Source organism: Ambystoma mexicanum, chromosome 12, assembly GCF_040938575.1.
Source record: "Ambystoma mexicanum isolate Mex_15411 chromosome 12, UKY_AmexF1_1, whole genome shotgun sequence".
Taxonomy (NCBI): domain Eukaryota; kingdom Metazoa; phylum Chordata; class Amphibia; order Caudata; family Ambystomatidae; genus Ambystoma; species Ambystoma mexicanum.
The window spans coordinates 462,343,581-462,369,799 of record NC_090936.1 but is presented as its reverse complement, the minus strand read 5'-3'; the positions used below and the strand labels follow the sequence as shown (position 1 = coordinate 462,369,799).

The following is a 26,219-nucleotide window of genomic DNA, read 5'->3' as shown; positions in this document are numbered from 1 at the left end:
ACTCTATGTGTTAATGATGCTGGCGGCGGCTTTGGTTCTAGCCCAGAAGTGGAAATCGAAAGACCCTCCACAGGAATACAAATGGGTGGCGAAGCTTTGGTCGCTGCTGGCTTTGGAATGGCTCACCTATACGATTTAGGGGCTCCACATGCAGTTTGTGTCAGACTGGTCTAACTTGTCATATCTAAAGGAGGGAGCCCGCCGGGCCTGGTGTCCCAAGGCCATGGAACTACTGGGAATAATCCGCCCTCAGGACGAATTGGACCTGTAATGCCTTGAGAGGGCCAGCGCTTTAACTCATTGGCAAACCATCTGTCATAAAGGTTTGATGTCTTGCCTGACCAACCGGAGTGAACGATTATACATTTTCATTTCATTCCAATGTTAAAGATGGGCTTCCACTCGAACTCTTGGATCAGGTTGGGGGAAAGAGGGTCTTTGTGTTTCTTCATGTGTTTGTTACATTAGAAACTATTAATACAAATTTATTGGAAAAAAAAAACATCCAGGAAGCAAATGTGGTCAAAAATGGGAACACAGGGAACCATGAAAAGCAGCACAACACAAGAACAAGTTGCCGGCTGCGATGTGCACATGAACTATTCACAAACAGGAGCAGGGTGGTAGTCTACAGATCTGCTGCACACAAGCAGAAACAAGGCTGAAGCACAATAACAAAGCAGGAATCTGTTTGGGGATCCTTGTTCCAGGCAACGTAGGTTCCACAGGAAACTGTGAGAGTACTTGCTTTCATGCACATCAGATTAAAATAGGCAGCTCCCACGAGGTACACATGTGGATTCAATGACCTACGTGGTGTTCACTAGGACTCGGTCACCGAGGCAAAGTCTAGTCATGATCTTCGTGAGTAAAAGTCTAAATGTACAATGATGCATTGAGAGTGCAATGTGAAAGCCTAAAACGGATTGGAGCAGGTTGTGAAAAAAGTGAGAGGTTTGCAGGCCAGCATCAGGTTTCAGGCGCTGTTTATAGGTTACATTAATAGCAGCTCACAAAGCCGTCGGGCATATAGGTGGTAGTTGCAGACAAGATAAGGCTGTACACAGATATAGCATGTAAGTTAATGCCACGGGTTAGTTGAACAGGTGTGTTTTTAGATTTTTTTGGAATAGCTGGTCAGAGGTTTTAGAATGTAGGTGAAGTGGCAAATTGTTCAAGAGGTTGGCCACCACTACTGGGAAGCTGGAGCCCCCAGCTCGTTTCCGTCTGAATCTTGGGGTAAGGAAGAGGTGACTGTGGCAAGATCTGTGTGCGGGCGGGGGGTGGAGGGGTGGAGGAAATAATACTGAATGCCGAAAGGATTTCGGACACAAATTCTCAAAGGAGATGTCAAGGTTTGAGTGTCAAGGTTTCCACACAAAGCCTTAAAATTAAATGTGAATTGAAAGGTACCACATCTTGAAATGCGACTATCAGTCAAAGGCTGACACCTCATAAAGATATTCAAAGGCCACATGTTGCCCCGTTTGGCACACATCAGTAACATTCTTGAATGAATATTGCTCAAAATGATATGTATTCACCAAAATGTAGGGCCTGTTTTGGAAAAGATGATCTTTTCTATCGGGTTTGGGAATAGTTGGCAAGGCCTCATTGGTAGATGGACTAATTATGACATACAAACCGGCTCTGTTACATAGAAGGGTCACCTGATTTCGAATCCATCTTTCCTTCCACAGTACTGGATCAGAATGTCACATAGGAGCATCAATTGTGCATTGCTATGACGTGTGGGTCATGCTCTTCCCCTGGCACTGAAACTGCATTTTGTCAGGCAGGTGAAGTTCTGGTTCAGGGTGAGGGCTTTCAGCAATCCCAAGCGATAGCTCCTGGCTTGAAGACTGTAGCTGGCACAGCGTCTTAGCACCCGGGGAAGGGCGCTCAGTCAATCAGGTGGCTGGAACAGTGGGCGAGAATACACCATCCCCACTCGCTGTCCCAGCTACCCGAGGCCATTCCCCGGCTGGTGCTTTTTTTTTCTTTTTTTTTATTGTGGGGAGGCAACAGGGAGCCTCTCCCTGTTGCCTCCGCACCCCATCCACTTTCCTTTTGGAACCGGAGCATTGTGCTCCGGTCGCGGAGCACCTCCTGTCTGGCCGGCACCATAAACATGAAAAAATGACTTAGTCCATGGAAAAGGGACTTAGTCCCTTCTACAAATGACGGCGGCCATCTTTTTTCTTCTATTTTTCATTGGAAGATCGGCTGCGCTAACAGCGTGGATCTCCCAAACAAAGATTGTGACAGCCATTCGCACCCCGGACAAACCCTGGGGTGCGAATAGCTTTCATGCCCTGCCAGGAGGGCGGACATGGCCTTGAACAGCCCACAGCCTGTGCTGTAGCACTCGCTTCGCTCAGACCTGCCTTAGCTCAGAGTGGTGGATTGTTAAAAGCCATATCCGCTCTCATGGCAGGGCATGCAAGCCATATTATTCCACCCTCCATAATCTACAACATTCATTGCAGGTTTCAAGTTTAGCTTTGGCATGGCTTCGCTCCCTCATCGTTTTTCAGTATCCAGAACCAAAGCTTACGAGATTGTTTGTTTGTTGGCTCATGAAAGATCCTTTGCTCTTCCCACTGTTCTATGATGGGCATTGGTATCTCCTGACAAGAATATAGCTGTGACTGGGGGAATAGCCGGGCCATCATGCAGTAAAGTTCATAGTGTAGACCAGGCCAATACCTGCATGCCCGTCAGTATACTGCCCCAGAATGGCACTACAGCAGAGAATCGCCACGTTGACCTTTTTCTCAGTTTGGGTTGACTTTACCTTGGATGGTGGCACTGTCTGGGGCCCTGGCCGCAGCACGCACCAACCGAAGCTTTGGGGTTACTGTTAAATTCCAACTAATTCTTTTTCATCCCCTTGGTGGATGCATTGGAAAGTAATGCTGTCTTTTAATTTAGGAAGGCCGGGAAAGAGCTAATTACTCAGTTTTCAGAATCTGGACGACCTGCCTAGAGCCACCACTTCTGGATATTCAGGAACAGAGTAATGTTAAACTTCATCTTGTCTAAAAAATATTCTGCCTACTTGAGCCAAAAGGGCCTCATCATACCACCCCCTTATGGAGGGCTTTACACTGGATCACACTTTCCAGAACAGTCACCTTCCAGGTCTTGTGCACTATGAAAGGCCTGCTTGCTTGCAGACATGGGCTAAGCATCAGTGACCAGCATGTCCTCAGATGACCAACTTTGAAGCGCTGCCCTTTCCAGCCAAAACACAAAAATGTTCTACGAGTAGGTTATTGATCCCCTATGCCGCAGTGCACTGGATTGTCACGCCACCAGAACCATTATGATGGTGTCTCGTGAGTTTTCAAATCGAAACAAATATTGATAGCTTGAGTGTTTTATGATTTCTCTTTGCCTCTGGTTGTTCTGTGTCATTATCCAATTGCTTATTTTGTGTACCCCGAAGCAAGTATTTTGGAGACCTGTAGAGCTGTATAAATGTTATAAAATAAATACTTGAAAATTCAGACTGCACATGTTCCGAATTCGTTTATATTCCATCAAAAACATGTTGAGGAATAAAGAATTCAAAGTTGCTTAGGAGTGAGCGCTCAGTAAGAATGGAAGAGATTTCTCATATAAGGTTGTTTCAGTAAGGATAACCCATTGATGATGCTAGAGGATTGCTACTAGACCTAGTAACGGAAGCTCCAGCGCTTGGATGTGAATGCGATTGTGGGATGCAGCTACCGTTTTAGTCTCACGTGAGGTTAGTTCATGGAAACCTGATGTATTTATTTTGGTTATATTTCATTCTGCGATTTGGTTATCTGTTGATTGCCGTGGGGACAAGAGTGCAACATTACTGACCCCTCTGTTCATTTCGCTCGTGAGACCCATTACGCCTATTGAGTGGAATGATCAATAGTGCATGTATTTCTAAGTAAGTCCCAGTGCATCAAGAATGGTTGGATTATAATTTAAAGTTGTCTTGGATAGTATTGCACTGATCCCAAAGGTGCAACCTTTGGAGCGGTTGAGCTAACATTGGGGAAGTTAAGCCTGGAGGTATAATGGCAGAACTGTAAGTAGTGTCATCATGTCTGAGTCCAACAATGCAATCCCTGAAATGTCTTTGCTATCCTGGTTAGAAACCGATTCCTCCCACCGCCTGCCCCGAATGGCTCTGCTGATTCACCCATGCTTCAGCCGGTCTCTTTCCGCCCAGAGGCAAGGCTTGCTCTTCCGTTGCTACCCTTGGCTGTAGTTATCTCCAGTTGTCTCAAGCCTGCTTCTTACGCTGGTGAAGAATGCAGGGCTGCACTGCACTGTACATCTTCCCGATGATTTGGGGGTTGAGGTACCCCTGAGTAAAATGGCGAGCGAGAGCAGTTTGGTGACAGAAAAGCAGCCGGGTGCTTATGCCATGTATGAAAGTCTTAAGTCAAACTATTCAAGAGCCTATCTCAAGCCTGCTAAACCACAAATCACTTCCTCCTTGCCATTGAGAGGCAATGGCAAGGAGGAAGTGATTTCTGCTGGCATCTGTAAAAATAAATGCAGGTTATGTATTCAATATCACAAAATACGAGCCACCAGGATTCCAAAAAAGGCACTACTGAGTTATGATTTTTGTATTGACTTCAAATAAGCCAAGTAAAAAATAACCAGCTTGGAGGCATGAAACTGGGCGAAGCTCTTGGTGTTCAGGTTCGGTCAAAGTGGAGGTTTTTGAGCGGTATCTCTGGTCTCTTCTTTCCAGACTGCAGGCTGCTTTGGGACTATGTGTACCAGCTGCTCTCCGACAGCCGCTACGAAAACTTTATCCGGTGGGAAGACAAGGAATCCAAAATATTCCGCATTGTGGATCCCAACGGGCTGGCGCGACTCTGGGGAAACCACAAGGTGAGTGTCTGAGCGTGTGCAGTGTGTGCGAGGGGCTTTTTTTGTGCACCTGGAGGTGTACATTGTTTGCCAAGGACTGTTGGCATCAATGCCGAGCGGTACGTGCCAGTGGCACCATGGGCAAGAAAATGAGTGTGTGTAGGGACATTGCTCTTCTCCCTACTGCTTTGTTCGTGTGCCGTGCGATCCTATGGCCATGCATCCTGAATGGCTGTGCCCAGTAGCTCTTTGCCCTCTGCCTCTCAGTCGCACCCATCTCTTGTCCTTTTCATGCCATTCTTCACCTTGCTCTCGTCTAATTCCCAGAGACCTTTGTCGCATCTCTCATGGTTTACTTTTTTACACTCCACTTGCCCTCTTGTCCCTCTTCGTGGTCTCGCCTGTCATCATTCTCTCATCTTTCCTCCTTATGTCTTTTTTTCGTTTTTCATTGCCTTATTTCTTTCCTGTGTTTCATGTCTTTATCCGCTTTGTGAATTGTTGCCTCCCTTTCTCCCCCACCGTCCTTTCTCCCTTCATGCCCCTTGCTTTGCTTGGCATTTCTCTTGCTCACTCCATTTTCTTCTCACTTGCTGCTTTTCCCTGTTTCCATTCCCTCTTGCAATCCTCCTTCAGCTGTTTTCCTCCTACCATTCCAAAGCTCTTTTAAAAAAAAATCATTCCCAGTGTGCCTCTAACTCCAAGTCTGGACTTCTCTTTCCTCCTGGTGCCCTGCACTGTACATGGATTACTTGCTTGTAGTTTGCTCAGTTTGATGCAGGAATCATGAGACGTGTGGATTTGTTCTTTGTGGATTTGTCTTTTGGCCTGTGGCGTGCAGACCCAGTACAAACATAGTGGAGGCCCGTGGGTTAATATTTGGAGAGGGAGTGTGACAGAATCACTGCTACCATGCAGGAGCACGGGGTTGAGTAGTGGCCAAAGCGCTTACTCAGCTACACACTACGTTTGTCTCAGGAAGATAGCTCAGGGGCAACGTGCTTGCCGTGGAAGCAAGACGATGCAGAGCAATGCAGGTTCGATCCCCGGGTCCACGCTTAAAAGCCTCTGGGTATTAAGCATGTTATAAATAACCCATCGTATCATACTACGAAACTAGCGGTGAACCCAATTATAAAGGTGAAACGGCCACAGCCCAACAGGTATACCTCCTTCACCTCTTTTTGGTAACATGAGTAGGCTATACTCTTCAGGGGGTGTGTGAGCTGGTACAGATGCAGCACAAACAGCAATATGGTGGTATAATAATACGCTGAAGGCTTTGAATGGGCTGGTCAGTTCGGCGACACTGGTCCTAATTAGCTTCAAATCAAGAGTGTCTTTCATACTTAGAAGATGTCACTAGTTGCTGTCGCGTCTTTTCTGAGTGGTGTGGAGAAAAAAGCCTACTATTTCACGCAGACTCAGACATAGGACATGCGCCAAATGGTTTGAGTCAGATTGAGATTTTTAATCTGGTCATATTAATAGCCCCTGTTGATGACACGAGTTTCGTCTTTAAAGCGCCTTTCTCAAATCAGGGCTCATAATTTCTTTTCTATATATATAGATACACAAATTATAAAGTAAAATAAGAAAATTATAAGTTCACAACATATGTGAAAACCATGACTAGCAAAACACAATATGGTGGTACCAAAATAAAAGAATGGCCTGCCAGGGTCCTCTGAAAATAGGTTCTTTAATTTATCAAAAATTCACACAACTAATAGAAACACAATGGGACCACCCATATGAGGAAAGGCCACAGAGAGAAAAAAAATTTAAATAAAGGGGCACTCTGGGTTTGTAGGCTGGGAACCTCAGGCAAATATTGCAGGATCAAAATGTCAAGTTCATTCAGATGTCTTTAAAAGGTAGAGAAGGGGGGCATAAAAGGCACAGTGGTCCTTTAAGGTGGTCCAGTGGGACAGGGCCTTTGAAATACATTTAGTTCTTGCCTGGCAGAGCTCGAGTGTTTTGCGCCAGGCTTGTTGGCGTCAAATTGGCAGCCTGTCTACTTTCAGCACAGCATTGGTGTCGCATAGGAGAGGGTTGTCGCCCAGTTCCAATGTTGCAGTGCTGTTCAGACGCGGCCATGTCTTGGAGGTCGAAGGTGCTAGGGATGTCAAGCAATATTGGGTCGGCAGCACTGGAAGAAAATAGTGCCTCTTCAGAATAGCAGAGAATGGCCTCGAGCCATGAGCAGGCTCGGATGGCCCAAAATAACGTCTTGGTACTGAAATGGCTTGGAGCTCAAAGAAGCTGGTCACCAGGTGGCAGTGTCAAGTTGGAGATGCTAGAAGGCTCACCAGGTATCAGATGTAAAAGCTGCAGAGCGTCTGCATCGATTGAAACTCTGAGATGCAGAGCAGTAGAGGATGACTCTGATAGTTCCCTTGCAGCAGCTTGGACAGCGTGAGAGGTACCCAAACCGGCATCAAGGTGGTTCAGAGATGCAACAAGAGCCCACGGTTGCTCCTTGGTTTTGTGGTTGCTGGGAGACCCAGTCGAAGGTCTTGAGGGCAAAGTGAGCCCTTTTTTCTGCCCTTCCCAGACGGGAATTATGTAAAGGGCACTTGCAGGGGTTTTGTCACTTGAAATGGCAGGGTCCTGGGTACCAGTACCACAGTTGCAGTAGTCTATCTCCACACAACAGTTTCAGCCCAAATGTGCCCTGCGGATTGGTAGGAAGAATGCGTTCTTCTTCCTTGGAGCCCTCTATCTTCAACTCTATGGCACAGTACTTTGGAATAGACTCTATCCCCAACAGAGGTACAGGTGAGTCCTTCTTTTCTTGAAGTCCAAAGATGAATCAAACAAGGGGAGGGCTTGCCACTTTTATAGTCAAAATGCTACAGCGGATTGAGCCACACAAAGCCTGCTGTTAAAAGTGCAATCCCATCCTGCTGGCGTAACAAGCGTCCTTTCCGCTGTTGATGTTATACCCATAGTGCATTGTCTGCAGGAAGCGCGGAGGCAGGCAGGTAGTTTGAGCACCCCTAGGACAATCCAGGATGCAGGAAACCCTATCTGGGCGAAGCCTCTTCTCTGTGCTACTCTAACTGCACCCCCTTACTCTGTCTACTTACTTCAAAGCGACTTCAGTATTCTGCACTCTGGTGTGAGAGGTAATTTGTCATGTCAGCACTCGTTGAAGTAATGGTTTACAGGGGAACTTCCAGGGCGAGTTTTTGGCTCCTGGCAGAAGGTGGCATCACGCCTCAGGGAAATCAAAGAGAATCTTCCTGAGCATGGTCCCACGTAGTTGTTGTAGATACACCCAGGCCAAACAGCTAATACACACTGATCCCCATCATGAAGGAGTCCCCTCACCAAGTTGATAATATGGCATATAAATGCTTGTGACTTTATAACTGTGTGAACGAAGTAGCCACCATGACGAACCAGACGGACGTGCCCTATTTTTTAATTATTCTTCCACTAACAACAGCCTGACTAGGGGCACACAATTATTACACTTTGAATCAGAGGTTCTTGCAGTAATAAGCCACTTCTGCTGGCTGGAACTTGGGTTTCAGCAACTGAGTTCAGGAATGCACATGTGACCTTTGAACATGCCTGGTGCTGTAGGGCAGCTGCTGTGTGATGTCAGTAGGTACACTTTGATTTTCGGCATGGTGCATTTATTATTTCGATTAGCAAAGTTTGCTTTCAGAGACCGAATTCTCGGCATGTTTTTTGTAAATATAAGAAAAAGCAAACACTTTTACACCCTCGCAGATGGCATTCCCTCCCATGAAGCCACCAAGGCACATCAACCTTTACCACACCCCTGCCATTTAGGGTTCCACAGGTTTTCTCGAGACCTTGTCCTCCTTTTCCTCCTGCCGTTAGAAGTGAGGGACAGTTTAACCTGGTTCTGAACATCACAGGTAGCCGACAGTGTTTGGACCTAATGCAGCTGAAGACATGGTACACTGGACACTTAAGAGGTTGTCTATAAGTGGCTGTACTCTTTTTGTTCTGTTTTTATATTTTGTCATCTTTGTACATTTCCTTAAATCGTGATGTCTGTCTCCTTATGCCCTACCCATTCTTTTATGCCCGAGTCCCCCCCTTGTTGCATTGTGCTGAATCTCATACCTTCCTGCAACCTCCTTTTCATCTTTTGTTCATCCTGAATCTCGATTCCCGCCCATTTTCTATTTTCTCGCTCTTCCTCTATCTCATAGTCTTACGGTTCCATATTCATTTCTTCTGTTTGGTTTGCATGGTTCCTTAATGTTCTGTTCCTATATTTTACCTTTATCGCCAGTCTTCTTTCCTTCCTTGTCTCTGCCCTTCTCGCCCCTCCCTTCACTCTTGTATGTTTTTCTTCCCCTCTGCCCTCAATCTTGCTTTCTCTTCCCATCTTGTCTCCCAATCTTTCTTTCATATACCCCTCCGTTGTTCCCATGTATATGGGCCTCATTATGACCCTGCCTGTCCGGAAACAAGGGTGCCGGTAAGCTCACCAGGACTGTTTTTCCGGACCGGCATATTACAGGTCTGCCTTCCGGAGCCACTGTGCCTGACAGGTCTGACCCTTCCTGGCATATTGGCCATGGTAGGCAGACCGGTCACGGAAGCACCGCACCCTTAGCAACGGTGCCGGTGCTTCCGTGTCCCCATTCCTATAGAGTCCTACGGGAATGGGGACCTACATTTTACCGGCACCTCACCTTTGGGGCCGCCAGAGTTGTAATCTCCCGGTGGCAAGTAAGGCGCACCGGCAGGGTTACCGCCGGACCCGTAATGAGGCCCTATATCTTCCCTCAACCCCATAAAGTCTGACTTGCTATTTCCGTATTGGACCCCTTCACTACTTCTTCCCATCCACCTGCCATTCACCCCTGTCTTCCCATCTATCTATCTCACCACATTTTTCTCTTCTCTTTTACCCATTCATTCTTTCTTTGTTGGTAATCTGTTTTCTTCCTTTATTTGTCCTTGACAATGTGTTTTTGTCTCAAGCTTTATGCATCCTTTTCTTTAATATATCAGAACAGAACAAATATGACTTATGAGAAGATGTCCAGAGCATTGCGTCACTACTACAAACTTAATATTATCCGAAAAGAACCAGGACAAAGACTTTTGTTCAGGTAAGACACTGTCGGCGTTGATGCTCTTACTGCACTTTTTGCCAAAGACTATCCCATGGAAAGGGGTGAATTTAAAGGTTCCCAGTAATCTTACCCCTTGTGTCCCGACAATGTCACTTGATGCTGGCTGGTTGTTCATATGTGTTGTTTCTTGCTCTAAGTGTTCCCTGGTACTATTGACATGTAATTTGGTGTGTGCATGGGGTAGAGGGTGTTGATGGTTTTTGTGGCTAGGAAAGCTAATGACTGGTAGAAAGGCTTGCTGGCCGCCTGGCCATACTTTGCTCCACAAACTCTCATTTCCTCGGGAATTTCGTTTACTCCAGTTTCTGAGGGCTGGCGTTTCCCACCATTTTCCAGCGGCCGTCATGGCCTCGGCACCCATGCTGTGTCTTTGAGGTGTGTAGGGGGGAAAAACCTGATGCCCACCACAGGCTGTTTGTTCTCTGTTCCTATCCATCCCAACTTCTGTGTAGCTGCCCCGCAGTAGTGTGCCTGTCTCTGCAAGCAGAACTACTTGTTTTGATGTTTCCTTTGGGACTGAGCCATTTCGAATGGCTCCAAGCGGGCCACTGAGCACCGATTTACCCTTGCATGCCAAAGGTACTGAAGGAGACTTCCTCTGGCTGAAGAGTCTTAGGCAAAAGCGAGTTCTTCTTTGACAGGTAAGCAGTGAGGATGTGGGCAGCAGGGCGCATTAGTCAAGGGAAAGAGACCCACGACAAACGTAAAAAACATAAACAAAATTAGTCTTATTAAAATTAGTCGATGTTCTGGCACTTTGTGTAGCAAATAAAGCGTTAAAGCAGATTCATCTCATGTAGAATCAGTTTGCTGCGGAAAAACTACATTTCTGTTGTGGACTCGCACACTTTTCAACCATTTCCCCGAGCGGCACTTTGCAGGCGGGAAACAGTCAGATGCCACAGAAGGCTTGCTGGTAACGGTAACTGATGGGGCCCCCGAGATGTCAAACTCCTGTAAAGGGGCGATTTGCGCCGCCGATGCGCTTGGTATCCTGGCAGCCCGCAGAGTTTCCTCTTCCTCCCCCATGATCACGTGCTGTGGTGGTGTCTCGGTGTATGTAGGGCCAGGGCCAACTGGAGAAGGAAGCACTAGCGTAGCAGTCTGCTGTGGGGTCAGGGCGCACAAGCACTCCCCTCCTGAGCTGCAATCCTGCCCACAGTTGGCCTCCTGGGCGGCGGCTGAGTGCACAGGCTCTCCCCTGAGGAGCCGCAACGCACAATGTCTGTGGCAGTTCGGGGCACTCAACTAGTGGCAGCACGTGGCGTTGGAAAGGGTGTGGGGGCAGGATTGCCCTGTCTGTCCTTCTGTCCTGGATGCTGGTGGCACTTGGTCCCCAATGGGGGGGGGGGGGTCACTGAAGAAGAAGAATGATGAGCAGAGAATAGAGAGAGGGAATGTATGTATACATGTTTTTTTATTGTCCCCGCTCCGTGGACCGAAGCGGGGTTAGGCACCCCTCCCCCTCTGCACACAGGCACGCCCGGCGTGTGTTACAGGCTGTGGGGCAAGGCAGGGGGTGTGTGGGAGGGGCTGCAACCTCGCGGGGTTAACCGGCAGAAATACGAATCCTTGTTGCCAATTTTGTGGATGGGGCCCGGAGCGTTAACAGAGCGGCACGGACACAGGTCGGATGTATCCTCGGGTGTTTATTGGCGTGTGACTGCACTCGCAGTCTACTTAAAGGGACATTACAGTAACCAGGGCCTTTTTCGCAGGATCGGTGTCAGTCATTGAGTAGCCGCAGATCCACAAAAGACAGTAGATACCCACTGGCCACCGCCCTCAGCCTTGGCTCAGTCGCCATTGGCACACGCACACACACAGCGCATTCCTTCAAAAGCCACTCGCCCAACATTCTCTGAGCTAGCATCCACTCTGCAGACACCGGCAGTCCATCTCACATTCATAGCGGCCAGCAGGACAGCAAACGCACTCAACAACCTGTGAAATAAAATGAGAAATGTTTGCTAAAGGCACGTTATGCTTGCAATGTAAAAAATAACAAAAACCCAGTCATTTGCCTACTATTGTAAGCTAAGCATCCATAATTCACGCCCTCATGCATTGCTCATACCGACATACATGGATCCATAGATTGGTAATGTTGCATGTACTGTCATTTATGATGCCTTTTGGGATTTCATCTGCGGTATGAGCTTTGCATGTTGGAGGCGCCAGTTATGGTTGCATGGATTACCATAACCAGCTATGGTTTTTTAATGCCTCCGGTACCAAAAAGCCACCCACATTATAGCCTCTGTGCCTGGCTTGCAGCCAGGCCCAGGGGCCTCTAGAACTAGACCGAAATTGTGGTCCAAATGTTTGCAAACATTCTAGTAAAATCGACCATTTCTGCCAATTTAGGGGTATATAGACCCCTTTCGGTCCCACCTAATCCAAGGAGGCGAGTGATATCGCCGAACAATGGCAAAAAAAGGCGTGATTGTTTTGTAGACCCAGAAAAGATCCACAAACTATGTTGGTTGCTTTCGGAAACTTGCATTTCCCCAATCCCATTGCATATTTCCTGAAGTCTGCAAACGCGGACACTAGAGAATAAGTTCTTTAACAAAACCGGGATATCACTATTTTTCATACCTACTTTTTGGCCATTTTCAAACAGACCACTGGACGAATTTGCAACAGATTTGCAAAAAGCACGCTTTTGGGACCAGGCTTCTGGTCGTCGCACAAATTTGAGAAAACCTATCCAGCGGTTGGGGCTGCAGGTGCAACAGACTTTTTTGTTCAGTGCAAGTCAATTAGGATTGGGGCATCTGTATAAGGTTGCCCCTTCATCCCCCTCCCCTGAGGAAACCGCATGCAGCTTTCCAAAAAGATTCATTGGAAGTCTATATTTCTTTTGGAAAGCCTTGTGCTAATTTGTGAAATGGCCCCAAAGTTTAAGCACCCCAAAAAGTGCTCTTCCTGTGGAGCAACTTAACCATAAGTGAATTTTCCATTATAAATGTTTTTAACATAGAGAGGTCTATCCCACTGTTCGTAGGTTGCCATACATGGTAAGAAAGTGCAGCCCAATAGTACTTTTCAAAGACTTGTAGAACCCCCAGCCTCCGATCTCGAGTGAGCTCTGGAATTTAGACATAGCTGCCCTTGGTTGTATGGAACGCAATATTAATCTTGAAATGCAGGAAGCAATTTCTTTGCTATAGTTTGGAGGAACATATATTGGAGGTGCCCATAAAAGGACCAAGGATATAGGGCACATCACTATTTCTATTGGGTTGCACCGTCCTACGAATGTCGGATTCTGCATATTCGCCTGTGCATATTCGACGCCTCTGGCTCTGTAGGTTACCATTGCTCTCAGTGTTTGGTGCTCCTGTCTCTTCGTGGCCAGTCCACCCAGAGACAGCAGAGGAGGGATTCCTCTGAGCAGGGGATCCTTGCGTTCCTGCTCCTCTGCAGCGTCTGCCGGCCAGAGGAAAGGGTTCGCCGTTACCATCGTTCACTCTGGTTGGCAGAAGTCTGGTGTTTGCAGAAACCATGTAGAGCTCCACCATCAGAATGGCCCTTGAGAGCGCATGGATCAACAGAGCTTCCGCACAATTCCTCTCTGAATGGGCATCATCTTCTCTACCTCCTGTTCAGCAATCCCAGGTTCAACAAGGTAACCGTGCAGATCTTTGGGTTACATTGGAAATTGGTGGTAGAGTGGGAAGCTCTGCTCCCAAAGACAGGATTGCAATTATTCAAAATCGTGGCAGCCACCCAATTACATTCTACTACTTTGGCCATCTTTCCAGGCTTTATCGTGGGGGGTCAAGACATCATTCATAAAATGTCATATCTGGCAACTGTTGCCCTCATTCTCCCAAGCAGGCAGTCGTCATGACCGTATCGCGGGATGATAGCTCAGGGGCAACGTGCTTGCCTTGGAAGCAAGAGGACGCGGAGCACCACGGGTTCGATCCCCGGGTCCGCGCTTAAAAGCCTCTGGGTATTAAGCGCGTTATAAATGACCTATCATGTCCTGTTATGTCATGTCATGTCATATATGGCAGCAACCCTATCCAATGGTACTCTCGTAGGAACAATGTCATGCTGATGGTCTTGCTAATGAATGTACATGAGGCTTCCTCATAGAAACCCTCAGGCTGCACCACAGTGTGATAAAACAAATCCATTGCAGCTTACGAAGCCCTCTGTACGGCTCTACGGGCACAGGGGAACAGAGTGCCTTGGGGGTCCTTGATACTGCAGGAATTCTGGTCTATCTGCGATTGATATAGGTATCCAGGTCAGTAACAAAGCCTCAGGTGAAAACGTATCAAGGTAAAATTGGTTCAACCAGTTAGTGAGCATCAAAATGACTGTGGGCCTGGCACCCTAGTTATACAACAGAACGTTACCTGTAAGAATGAGATTGTGTGTTTGCCTTACCAGGATAGAGACTGGGTTTGTTGCATGCTTCCCTTGACAGGTTATGGAATAGGCTTGAGTTTCGCTGGTGAGGTAGGAAACTGATTCTTTTTTGTGCTTCCACTAACAGGTTCATGAAGACACCTGACGAGATCATGAGTGGCCGAACCGACCGGCTGGAGCACCTGGAGTCACAGGAGCTGGACGAACAGCTATATCAGGAAGATGAGTGCTGAGCATTTAGTTTGGACTTGCCCTGCACTGGATGGTGAGGGGAGGAACTTTCAGCTCTGCTGCTGAGCGAGTGAGGCGAGAGGGACGACCTGCTGATTCTAAAGCACCTTAACCAATAGCAGGAGAAGAAGCACCCTCATCCTGTACGCCTGCATCGGCCGTTCAGCTCCCCGCGTGGGCTGTCTTGTCTCTCCATCTGAATCACATTTTTGTACCTTTGCAGAACAGCTTTTCAATCACATGACTTGTTCCTCAATTTAAGCTTTGCGTATTTGGAAGGTCTGGTGGATTTAAAGTGAAGCTTGGTTGTCACCAATGGGACATTGAGAAGTGACGTCCCATCCTTCCCTTTCCCTACCTGTCTTCCAGAACTCTTCCCATGATTTGTTTTCTGAACTACTTCTGCACGAGGGCTTCACTTGTATATGATGCTTGACACCCAGCACACAAAGAAGATCCCCCCCGGCCCCCAATAAACAGGTTTGAGTTGTTTTTTTAGCTACTGTCAAGGAGGCGAGGCAATATTTGCTACTAAATTAACTCCTCCATTTCAGTAAAAACATGTATTCTGCATGTTGGTCTGAAATCATTGAAAGCCGTACCAGAGACACAGGTTATCTTTTAATTTTTTTATTTTTTATTAACTTAAGCAGTGACATTCGTTTCACTTAGGACCTTGGACAAGCTTCAACTTATATGTGACCTCTCCCAAGTCCAGCTCCTAATCATCCTCGCCTCTTCGCTTATGACAACACTTCCTGCCTTAGATGTCACTTCCTGCCTGTGACGACATTGTCTGACCTGTGCACAGGCATGCACGATCTAGCATGTCTTTGCTACCTGCTGGAGTGCGATTCAACAACCATCTGGGACACTTGTAATATAGTGACATAAATGTTTTCCACATGCGGTCGGTCACCTGCTTGCTGTCAAGTTACCCCTCACTGGTCGCTTTAAAATATGGCTTGCACCTTTTCCTGGTTACAGTTTGATCACCACCTTTAACACCATTTCCTGGTTGAACCCCACCTCTGACATTCATTTTGAAGGGTTTGTTATAATATGGCGCTCTGCAAGGCCTCCAGCCGACGTCATGTTGCCTGTTCATGAGATCTGTTCCATCTGTTTCCCTCCTGTAATGCAGTTCTTCGCCTGCGTCATTTCTTGCGTGTCAATCTTCCCCTGTGGTGGTGGCGGCGGCATCATGATCATCATCGTCATCTCCTCCAAGGTTGATATCCGTCTGCAGCTGTCACCTTGTGTTTGAACACTTCTCAATCTGAATCTTAACTTCACCATCATCCCGCAATTGTGATATGCAGGTCTCTCATTTCCTGGCCCGCCGACGCTGACATGGAGGATAGTCTTCGAGTCTGCCGTCTAGGCATGACGTCCGGCAGGAATGTGCCTAAGGGATGGACAGGAGCGGTCTTGTTATTGGTGATCATCCCGCTTCTTTTGACGGTGAAGTACTTCCACCTGCCTTTCATGGTCTACCACCAGCTTCACAGCACTTTGGTTATTATACCAGTTGAAGGCAGTCCATGTTCAATCGATGTGATTGGGATTATAGCCGTGAAGCGATGTGCCTTGTGGACCGCCCTCAACATCTAAGATGAGTGAAGTCCACTGTCCTGTTTTTTTAAATTTCTTTTATATGATGGAGTCCTTGGAAGGAATGCAAAAATTGTGATGCTTTTGAAGAAGTTGTCTAAATTCTGAGCTTGAATCATTTGTGCGTTCTGTTATACAGTAAATTCAATTGCAAAGGGCAGGTGACAATTCGTATTTAACAGTTAAAAGGCAATTTGTGTATTCTGTTCAATAGCACTAAATTATGACTGGTCCATAGTGGGTGGGATGGAGGTCATCCTATTAGCGGGGTCTGTGTGATCCAGTGGGTTTGGCTTGTGGATTGCTGATATAGGAAGGCAAGATATAGTCTGGTGAAGGCACTTGGTCGGACAGGTGAAATCCATACTATCTTCCAGACATGAACTCTGATCATAAAGTGACACTGAAATTGAGTTAGGGGCACTTTGTCTGCCAGATAGTGACCAGGCAAAGCATGAGTTCCTGATGATGTGGCTCTTTGCATATGGCCACTTTACGGCATCCTTTGAAAATGTTGAATCCTCCGATAACTTGGATGAAAGTGAGCACCCGTTTGTACCAAACGGACAACATTACTTGAAATAAGTATTGACAAAGCCAATAGTGTGTGCCCCTAGCTGGGAAAAGTTTTCCACTGTACAAAACTCAAAGGGTAAAGCGTGCAGCGGGAAGGAACACTGGGAGGGGCACAGGGAAGTTTCTAGAGTGTGAAGCATGGACACAGAAGAAATACTGACTCAGACACCACGGCCTCCTATGGCAATGGTCTGTTGCCACATACCTAGGTGACGCAGCAGAGTCCTTTAAATGGCGTCTCCCTGCCATGTACTATCATCATGTGACCAGTTATGGCACCAAGGCAACACACTGGTTCGGGGTGCAGCCTTGCATGTACTGTCCAATGAGGCCTCATGCCCAGATACAGCCATCACAAGGTCACGAATGGCCTTGTCTGGACATGCGCTGCACTGCCCCTTAAAGGCTGGATTTCACATTCAATAAATAGAATGTGAGTTGGTGATTCTCATTGCTGGGGGAATGATGAAGCTCTTAGGAACCTGTGTACCTGGCTGGCTCCTCCAGAGGGGGCGGACGGAGGAAGGGAGAAGAGCCAGGCAAGAAAGCAGGGCAGTGGAGGCAGGCCGACATGGAGGAGTTTGGCACGGAGGGGGAGCTTGGGGCCGATGCAGGGATGCTAGGGAAGGTAAGCAAAGGGGAGGCAGCAGAGAGTCGCTGTGTGCGGACAAGAGGTCATAGGACGTAGGACGTAGAAAGGCTGGAGATCATTGGTGGGCGACAAGACGGGGTGCAGGAGAGAGTCCGTGGGAGACAGATAGTAGGGCAATGGGCTCAGTGAGGGTGCAGGTGAGAGACCGCAGGGAGCAAAGGGCGACATGAAAGACTGGGGAGGAAACCGAGTCAATGGGAGACAGCAGAGTCCATCCAAGGGACACAATCTGGTGGTGGAAAGGAAGAGCTAGGCAGCCATGCTACAGAGTTGCGTGTTCTGCTTCTCGAACCTTCACCAGTTTCTGCCCCTTCGTGTGTGAGGTGGCGAGTGAAATGTCCCCTGGACAGTGGGTGTAGACTTCTCTCTCAAAGCCATTTGATCACATAGTCACAGAGGGACCTACACCCAACCCCCCTTAATACACTCATTGGGGGGTCTCTTCCCGACACCCATGGGCATTTGTTAATTGATGTGGGCAGTGAATTGAGAATGGCTGCCCAACGGCATTAATTGATGTGGACAATAATGAATTGGTTTGGGAAGTTGGTTGCTCCCTGCCATATGGGGTCATTAATGAATTGAGGCAAGTATGGGGTCCAGCCAATCCCAACCCTTCCCTTGTTCATGATTCCACGATCCTGTGGTGCCACTGGCAAACCAACAGATTAATAAGAGAAACATCAGTCTGTTGGGGGAGGATTCTAGTGCTCTTTTTTGAGGGGTAGGACATCAGCGGACATGAAAGTCCAAAGCCCAAATTCCCGGCCACCTGTGACAAATAGTCCCCACGTGTACACACATGCACACCTCCTTTTGAAAGTGGTGTTTCCTTTATTAGAGCAAACTGCATTTGTGTCCGTTGCTTTAACTTGGAGTGTTTACCCTTCTCCCCAGGACTACCACCTGAACCAATCCTGTGATGATTGGGGCTGTCACTTTGCACCAGGGCTCAAGTCGAGGGTACACGCGGGTGAACGCAGTCCACTTCTTTCAGAGGGTGGACTCAGTCCACCCCACCCCCTAGCTAAAATAAGAAACATTGAATGTCCTCTTTGAATTTATGAATTAATGCTAACTTCGGGGATCAAACCACAGTCGTCAGGTTTGCGGCCAGACACTTCACCACTGCATTATATAACCGGATGAAAAATAACAAACAACTAAAGGTGAAATGTCGCATTTCAGTACTGCAAGTTCCAGGGAAAAACGTGTATTGGTTCTTGGAGTTTAAAACATGAACACCTGTAAACGTTTTCAAAAACACTATTAGAAGAAAATATCCTCTCTTGGCTTTGGGTGTGGATTTTATGAAGGGGAAATGCCATTGGTCCTGTGCCATTCGGGTAGTTATGCAAAGCCAATTTAATGAAATGTGCATTTTTCATCTTGATATGCTAATTTCTGGCAATGTCGCATCCCATTGCGTTTGTTGATGAGTCCCCCCACTTTAATTTTTAGGACTTGCCCCCTGCTTTGCACTGAATCTTCTCCCTATCGCTCCTGTCTAACGCTAAAGGACCACAGAACGCAAACACTATTTTGGGCTCCAGGAACGAAATGCTGTCAGCAGTGAACCCCAATTCTTTATGCACGCTGACCTCCTTATCACTTAAAAAGGTTGTTCTTCTAGACTGCAGGCCAGGACGCCGGACACAGTCACTCGTCTTCTTTTCCTTTTAAGGCGTCATTTGTTTTAAGGTGTGGGCTAAGGGGATTGTACTGAGTGAATGTAACATAAGCATACACGCAAAAATGCCTAATCTCAGGGCCAAGAGTTGCAAATAATTTTTAAAAGAACTGTAATTACATCATCTCAATAACGAAAATTAAAAAAAAAAACACTTTTGTAAAATGGAGTCGTATGTTTCTTATTTGTTGTTAGGCCATGAAGAGGATGGAGGTGGATATAAGGTGAGTTATCAGGCAGTGAACCTGATGATATGTAAAGGCAGTGATAGGTTTCTTTTGTATTCCCATCACTCTGTGATGGCCAAGTGATGGTGAGCTTTCCTTCAGGGCCATGTTGTGCTAACAGACCAAGAAAGGAGGTTTCCCTGCTTACAGAATGCCCCCACTGTTTAGTTCATCATCGAGCCTGCCCTTTAAACTGCTGCCATTTTGTAGTGCTTTGTGAATTTTGAAAAAGTGCTTTGTGTGCATAATGCAAAATCCCCAAATGTATAGTCTCTTGCAATATTTGCAGCGTTTGATTATTTTTTTTTTTAACTTCAACTTCTGTTGGTTTTTGGAGCATAATGCAATTAGAAAATAATCAAAACAACACAACTCCTCAAATCATTAGAGCATAGCAAGTGCCTATTGCATCCATGAATCAGTCCATTATATATCCATTGTGAATGGAAGATAGCACAGGGGCTAGGTGCTGGTCTTTCAAGCAGGACCGGAAGATAGCACAGGGGCTAGGGGCTAGGTGCTGGTCTTTCAAGCAGGACCACGCAGAGCAACATAGGTTCGAATCCCGGATCTGTGCTTAGAAACCAAACTCGGGTTAAGTGTTTTATTAAAAAAAAGGAAATATTTCCGGCTGCCCAAAAGGACTACATGGGAATTTTCTAGTTTCTTTAACTCTTTCTCAGTTCATCGAGCTTGGTCCAAGGCGGCCATCATGGTTGTCTGTATCAATGAATCAACCGGTTTAGATTTTGAAATAATCCCACTTTGGAGACTGCTCTCACTCTGCCCCATTTCCCCTTCCTCCAGCATAGAGAGGATTTTGCTATTTTACTAGGATTTAAACACTAGTGTTATGCAAAAACACGTTTAGCCTGTCCGTGCCCACGATAATGTTTATTTCATGTAAGCAAAGGTTCCCTGATCCTACACTGTAAGAACAGAACATTCTGGCAGCCAGTTTCTTCATTTGGGATTCATAATAATGTGTTTGTTATCTTGTGCTTTTGTTGTTGTTTTCTGCCCCTTGCACGAGCTGATAGCCACCATCCATGTCCTCGTTGCTCTTGGACCGGCCAGATATACTTGGATCAGCATCACTGAAGCCTCTCCCAACCCCCGATGACATTTGACACTGCTTATGCACCATAGGGACTTTCACAATATTACCTCACAACATGTAACCATCCACAGGGCCGTATCAAGAGCCCAGCAGTCAACAGACAAGACGGACAACGTCTACCCACCAGGACCCCATAGGGGGGGGGCTCTCTTTTCTGATACAATTAGGTAAGCGTACACCGCTATTTTCCATTCTCAACTTTCTGACATAGTGGACCTCCAACTCCAATTGCAATTCTTCTTTCTCTCCTTCCTCCTCCCTCATACCATAATGAATTATGCAACGATTGACGCAATAAATCATATGTATGCGTAATTACAATTTGACTTGTCACTCAACTGTTTAAACGATGCTACGCATTCACAACTGCACCTGCCACCAACACATCCACATATGTTACTACTGTCACCATCACTACTGCATTCACAGATGCGATAAACCATAATTTCTCCAGCATGGGGTCTGGCATGGATTCACATGCTCATGATTATTCCCCGTCGTCAGGCCGGGAATCCTCGGTACAGAAAAAAATCAGTATCAGTTTCGTTTCTGATCTGTCTTTCCTAGTAGTAACCAATCACTGATCTCTGGGTCATAATGCCTACAGCCAATGACTGCCCTCTCCCTAAGCCCCGCCTCCGGCAGCCATCCTCAGATTTTTACCGCACGTTGAAGTGTTGGGAGTCCTCGTGTTAGCTCTTGAGCTTTTACTGCGTGTTTCGCGTTTTTTTCAGGAGATTTTTCTCTTTTTCGGTTAATCGAGCCTCAAGCTCCACCGTTCCTACTTCCGATAACGGGGACACATTTCGGAATTCTTCTACGCCCCTCAAGGGTGAAGTTTTCGTCGAGTACTCTTCCTGGAGGCTTCCAGAAGACTCGCGGCCTATATGGACATGGCCCAGGACAAGGCCGCGTCGTCCGGACCCAAGCTCTTCAGGATCTGCCCTGGATGTGGGTTACAGAAGTTTTCAAGGAAGACGAACATTCGAGATGCCTCTACTGTCTCCACGAGGATAAGACTCACGTGGAGAAGGACTGCGCGTTCTGCAAGAACCTCTCGGAACGGACCATGAAGGACCGTCGGTCCCGCCTCGCCAGCTGGTTGGAGAAGGGCACAGCGGGTGAGAAGAAGAAAAAGTCTGAGCGGGCTTCTAAGTCCTGTGAGGGCGCCCCGGCTATGGGGGCCCAACAGAAGGCAAAGCACTGCGAGTCCGCGGGCTCCGGGAGCGACGAAAGGTCGGGCTCTACGGTTGCCAGGCAGGGCGCACCTTCCCCGGTACCATCAACCACGAGCCAACGCTCTGGTTCGGGGAAGAGGAAGTCTGAGAACCCGGGTAAACTTCGGGAGAAGCCCCCGTCGATCTCGGCGGTGGAGGAGCGAGGTGCTGACCCTCCCCCCCAAGGTGAAGGCCCAGGACGTACCTGTGGTGGTCAAAGCCGTGCTTCACCCGGCGAAGGCCTCTATTGAGGGAATCACAGCAGCCCTGGCACAGCCAGCTGAGGCTCCACCTGTGGAGGCGACCTCTGGGCCCAGAATCTCCCTGCCGCCACGGAGGGAGGCTTCTTTCCAGCCCATCGACAAGACCCCCGTGAAGGCCCCGGTGGAAAAAAGGGGGGGGGGCACGATGGCCGCCACGAGCTCGGAATCAGCCTCTGAGGAGGAACTGGTAGAAACCTTCAGCGACCTCAACGAGAAGTTCCAGAAAGTTCGAACCTACGGGGTGGCCCCCCAGGAGGTAATCGAAGAAGACGACGAGGACGACGGCGAACAGCCCGTTCTACCGTCGCAGCCAGTGCCCGAGCCCCAGGATAGCTTGGCAGCCATTTTGTTGGGGATCCAGGACTTATGTACAGAGATAAGGACGAGATTGCCACGGACCCCGACGGAAGATCCAGAACCCGACCCGTCGGGAAGCCCCCTGAACACGCAGAGGAAGACCCACCCCGCCCCGCCCTTTGTGCCCCAAAGGCCTGCGGAGCCCTCTTCCCCCTCGCCGGTCCCTGGAGACGATACGACGACGGGGATGAACGACGACGGGGGCGATGACGGAACAGACCTACCGTCGCCCACCCCAAGAGCTTCTCCCCCCGACGAAATTGGCTCCTTCCATGCCATGATCGCCAGGGCATCCAAGCTGTTTCAGCTCTGCCCGGAGGAAGAGAAGAAGGAAGGCTTCCTCTACCAACGTCGGGAAGCAAAGAGGAAAACGGTCCTCACGGTACCGTTAATTGATGACATTTGGGACGAGGGACTTGCCGTCCTGAAGAATCCTTTCACGACGCCCGCAAAAATGGACCGGTACAAGAAGAAGTACTGGGTCCCCGACACCGCCCCCTTGTGCTTTAGGGCCCAGCCGACGCCAGAATCGGTGGTCTCGGCAGCGGCCAAGAAGAAGGCGGCGGGAGGAGCTGCAGCTTCAACATCCTCTTCCCCGCCGGACGGCGAGGGAAAGAAATTAGACACCATGGGACGACGGGTCATTTTGTCGCGGGCAACGACGATTAAGGCGGCCAACGCCTTGGCTATTGTGGCCTGTTACGACCGGGAACTTTGGTTCAAACTGGGCCCACTACTGGACTTCCTACCAGATGACAAGAGGGCGGAGGCCCTAGAGATTCTGCAGGAGGGCGAGGTGGCGTCAGACCACCCCATTACGGTGGCAACGGACATTGCCGATACCGGATTTCGCCAAATGGGCAACAGGGTTTGCCTGCAACGACGCGGATGGCTTAGAGCGACTGACCTCCGTCAGGACGTTCAGACCAGGGTGATGGACATGCCGTTCGACGGCAACAACCTATTTGGGAAGACAGTGGATGAGTCTCTTCAGGCCATCAAGACGGACACGGAAACGGCCCGAGCACTGGGAGCTCTGCAGCAGCGTCGGCCCTTTCGGAGCTCCGGAGGCAGACAGGCCTCCAAGGGATCCAGCGGTGGCTCCTCGACCTACCGCCAGGCGGCCCGCTCCTCTTCCCAAGAGGCCTACAGAGGTCGCGGCAAGCAAGGAGGCTCCCACCGCCGTCATCAAGGAGGCCAAGGCAGCAAGGCCACTACCAAACAAGATTGAACCGGCCGTAGCGTCGGGCCCCCACCGAAGCACCCCAGTGGGAGGCCGGCTGGCGAAGTTCGTCGGCGTGTGGGAGTCCATCTCCACCGACCGTTGGGTGCTGGATACCCTGGCCCGAGGACACTCTCGAATTCCAAAAGAAGTGCCCTCATTTTCCACCCGTGACCAGGAAGGAAAACCACGTTCCCCAGCTGCTGCTGGAGGTAAGGGCAATGCTCAGAAAGGGCGCCATCGAGCTCGTCCCAAAGAGGCTTTGGGGCTCTGGAGTTTACTCAAGGTACTTCCTCGTCAGGAAAAAGACGGGCGGCTGGCGTCCCATACTAGACCTTCGTCGTCTAAACAAATATATCAGGTCACGGAAGTTCAGGATGGTCACCCTCCAACACGTGCTGGAACAGCTGGAAGAAGGCGACCTCCTGTCGTCGTTGGACCTGGAGGATGCTTATTTCCACATCCCCGTCCTGAAAGGACACCGAAAGTTCCTCAGATTTGTAGTCCAGGGACGGCACTACCAATTCAGAGCGCTACCATTCGGATTGAAGTCGGCGCCCAGGGTCTTTACCAAGTGCCTGGCACCAGTAGCGGCGCGGCTGCGCCTGGAGGGGATACACGTCTAACCCTACCTGGATGACTGGCTCATCCGCGCAAGGACAAGAGAACTCGCCTTCCAGCACACGGCGAGGACCGTAGGTCTACTCACGGAACTGGGATTCGCCATCAACTACCCCAAGTCCCACCTGGTCCCCTCGCAGGTGGCACTGTTTCCGGGAGCGAAGCTCGATACAGTGAAGCAGCTGGCGGCTCTGTCGGAGGAAAGGACGAAGGCCATCTTGGGGAAGGTGCAGCGCCTGCTAGCCACGGACCTGGCCAGGGTGAGGTCCATCAAGTCCCTCCTAGGGATGATGTCCTCGTGCATCTACCTGGTGCGCCTTTGCAGACTATGGATGCGTCCGCTTCAGGAATTCCTCGACGCCCGCTGGATCCAAGCGACGGGCAACTTCGAGTACAGGATCTCCCTCAGTGCAGAGTTCCGTCGTGCTATTCAGTGGTAGGGCTCCAGGGCTCACCGCACGACAGGCATTGACTTCCAGACTTCCGCTTACCAGGTGACGGTGACGACGGACGCCTCCCTGGAAGGATGGGGAGCCCACTCCGGAGATCTCCAGGCAAGAGGTCTTTGGCTTCCGGAGGAGAAATCGCTCCACATCAACATCCTGGAGCTCCGGGCAGTGTTCTGGGCTCTCAAGTCGTTCCTCCCGTCCCTCAAGGGCAAGGTGGTGAGGATCTTCACGGACAACACTACCACCATGTTCTACATCCGAAAACAGGGAGGCACCAGATCCCCAGCCCTATCCAAGGAGGCCCAGGATCTGTGGCACTGGGCCGTCGCCCAGGGGATGTTCCTGGTTCCCTTCCACTTGGCAGGAACAGAAAACCCCATCGCCGACTCACTCAGCAGGGAGCTGCGCTCGTGCCACGATTGGGAACTGTGCCAGGATCAAGTGGATCGGCTCTTCTGACGATGGGGCAAACCCCAGATCGACCTGTTCGCAACAGCGGCGAACTCAAAGTGCCAGAGGTTCGCCAGCAGGTTTCCCCAGCCGAGAAGCATGGGCGATGCGTTTTCGTTCCCCTGGGACGGACTATTCCTGTATGCGTTCCCTCCGTTGCCGTTGCTGCTCCGACTCATCAACCAGCTCAAGAGGTCCCGGTGCAGGATGATCCTCGTTGCACCGGCGTGGCCGAGACAGATCTGGTTCCCGGACCTTCTGGACTTGTCAACGTCCCCATCCATCAAGTTGTCAGCGGACGCGGATCTTCTCTCCAGAGAAGAAGGCGCCATCCTTCACCACAACCCTATGTCGCTGAACTTGCAGGCCTGGCTCCTGCAGCGCTAGAGTTTGGAGGGTACGATATGCCGGCCGACTGCAGAGAGGTTCTTGCAAAGGCCAGGGCGTCCTCAACTCTCAAGTGCTATGGACACAAGTGGAAGAGGTTCTCTGTCTGGTGCCGAGCACAGAATATCAACCCTCTACGGATTACGGCCCCTCAAGTGCTGCCGTACCTGCTATCGCTGGCAAAGGCTGGACTGGCTCACGCCTCCATTAAGATTCATCTGGCGGCGATTTCCCGATGCACCAGAACCGCAGGACGGACGTCCCTGTGGTCCCATCGACTGGTGAAGGAATTTATGAAAGGACTGTTCCGGTCGTTCCCGCCGGTGAAGGCCCCTGCCCCGGCGTGGGAACTTAACGTGGTGCTGACCAGGCTCATGGGGCCCCCATTCGAGCCGATGCATTCCGCACCCCTGAAGTTTGTGTCGTGGAAAACGGCATTCCTGTGGCCATTACCTCCGCACGTCGAGTGGGAGAGATCCAGTCCCTATCCTGTAAAGCACCATATTTGACTTTCCATGACACAAGGGTAGTGCTGAGGACGCACCCCTCCTTTATGCCCAAGGTGCCGTCGGACTTCCACCTTAACGAGCCCTTGGTGTTACCAGTGTTCTTCCCGTCGCCTTCGTCGCCGGCTGAGAGGACTTTGCACTCGCTAGATGTGGCTAGAGCGCTGAAGTTCTACGTGGATCGCACGAAGAGTTTCAGGAAGACATCACAACTGTTTGTGAATTTTGGAACTGTGAACCAGGGGAA

The 26,219-nt window shown here is 49.2% G+C and overlaps 1 protein-coding gene across 2 annotated transcripts in view; it reads left to right on the top strand.

Annotated features, from left to right (window-relative positions):
- The window catches only part of ETV6 (ETS variant transcription factor 6), a 255,051-nt gene extending 235,733 nt beyond the window's left edge, over positions 1 to 19,318 (top strand). For both annotated transcript variants that reach the window (XM_069628721.1, XM_069628720.1), the window contains exons 6-8: positions 4,748 to 4,890; positions 9,877 to 9,977; positions 14,518 to 19,318. In XM_069628721.1, the coding sequence (XP_069484822.1) occupies positions 4,748 to 4,890; positions 9,877 to 9,977; positions 14,518 to 14,623 (350 nt within the window). In that variant the 3' untranslated portion in view covers positions 14,624 to 19,318. The remainder of the gene's footprint in view (positions 1 to 4,747; positions 4,891 to 9,876; positions 9,978 to 14,517) is intronic.
- The last annotated feature ends 6,901 nt before the right edge of the window (positions 19,319 to 26,219 follow it).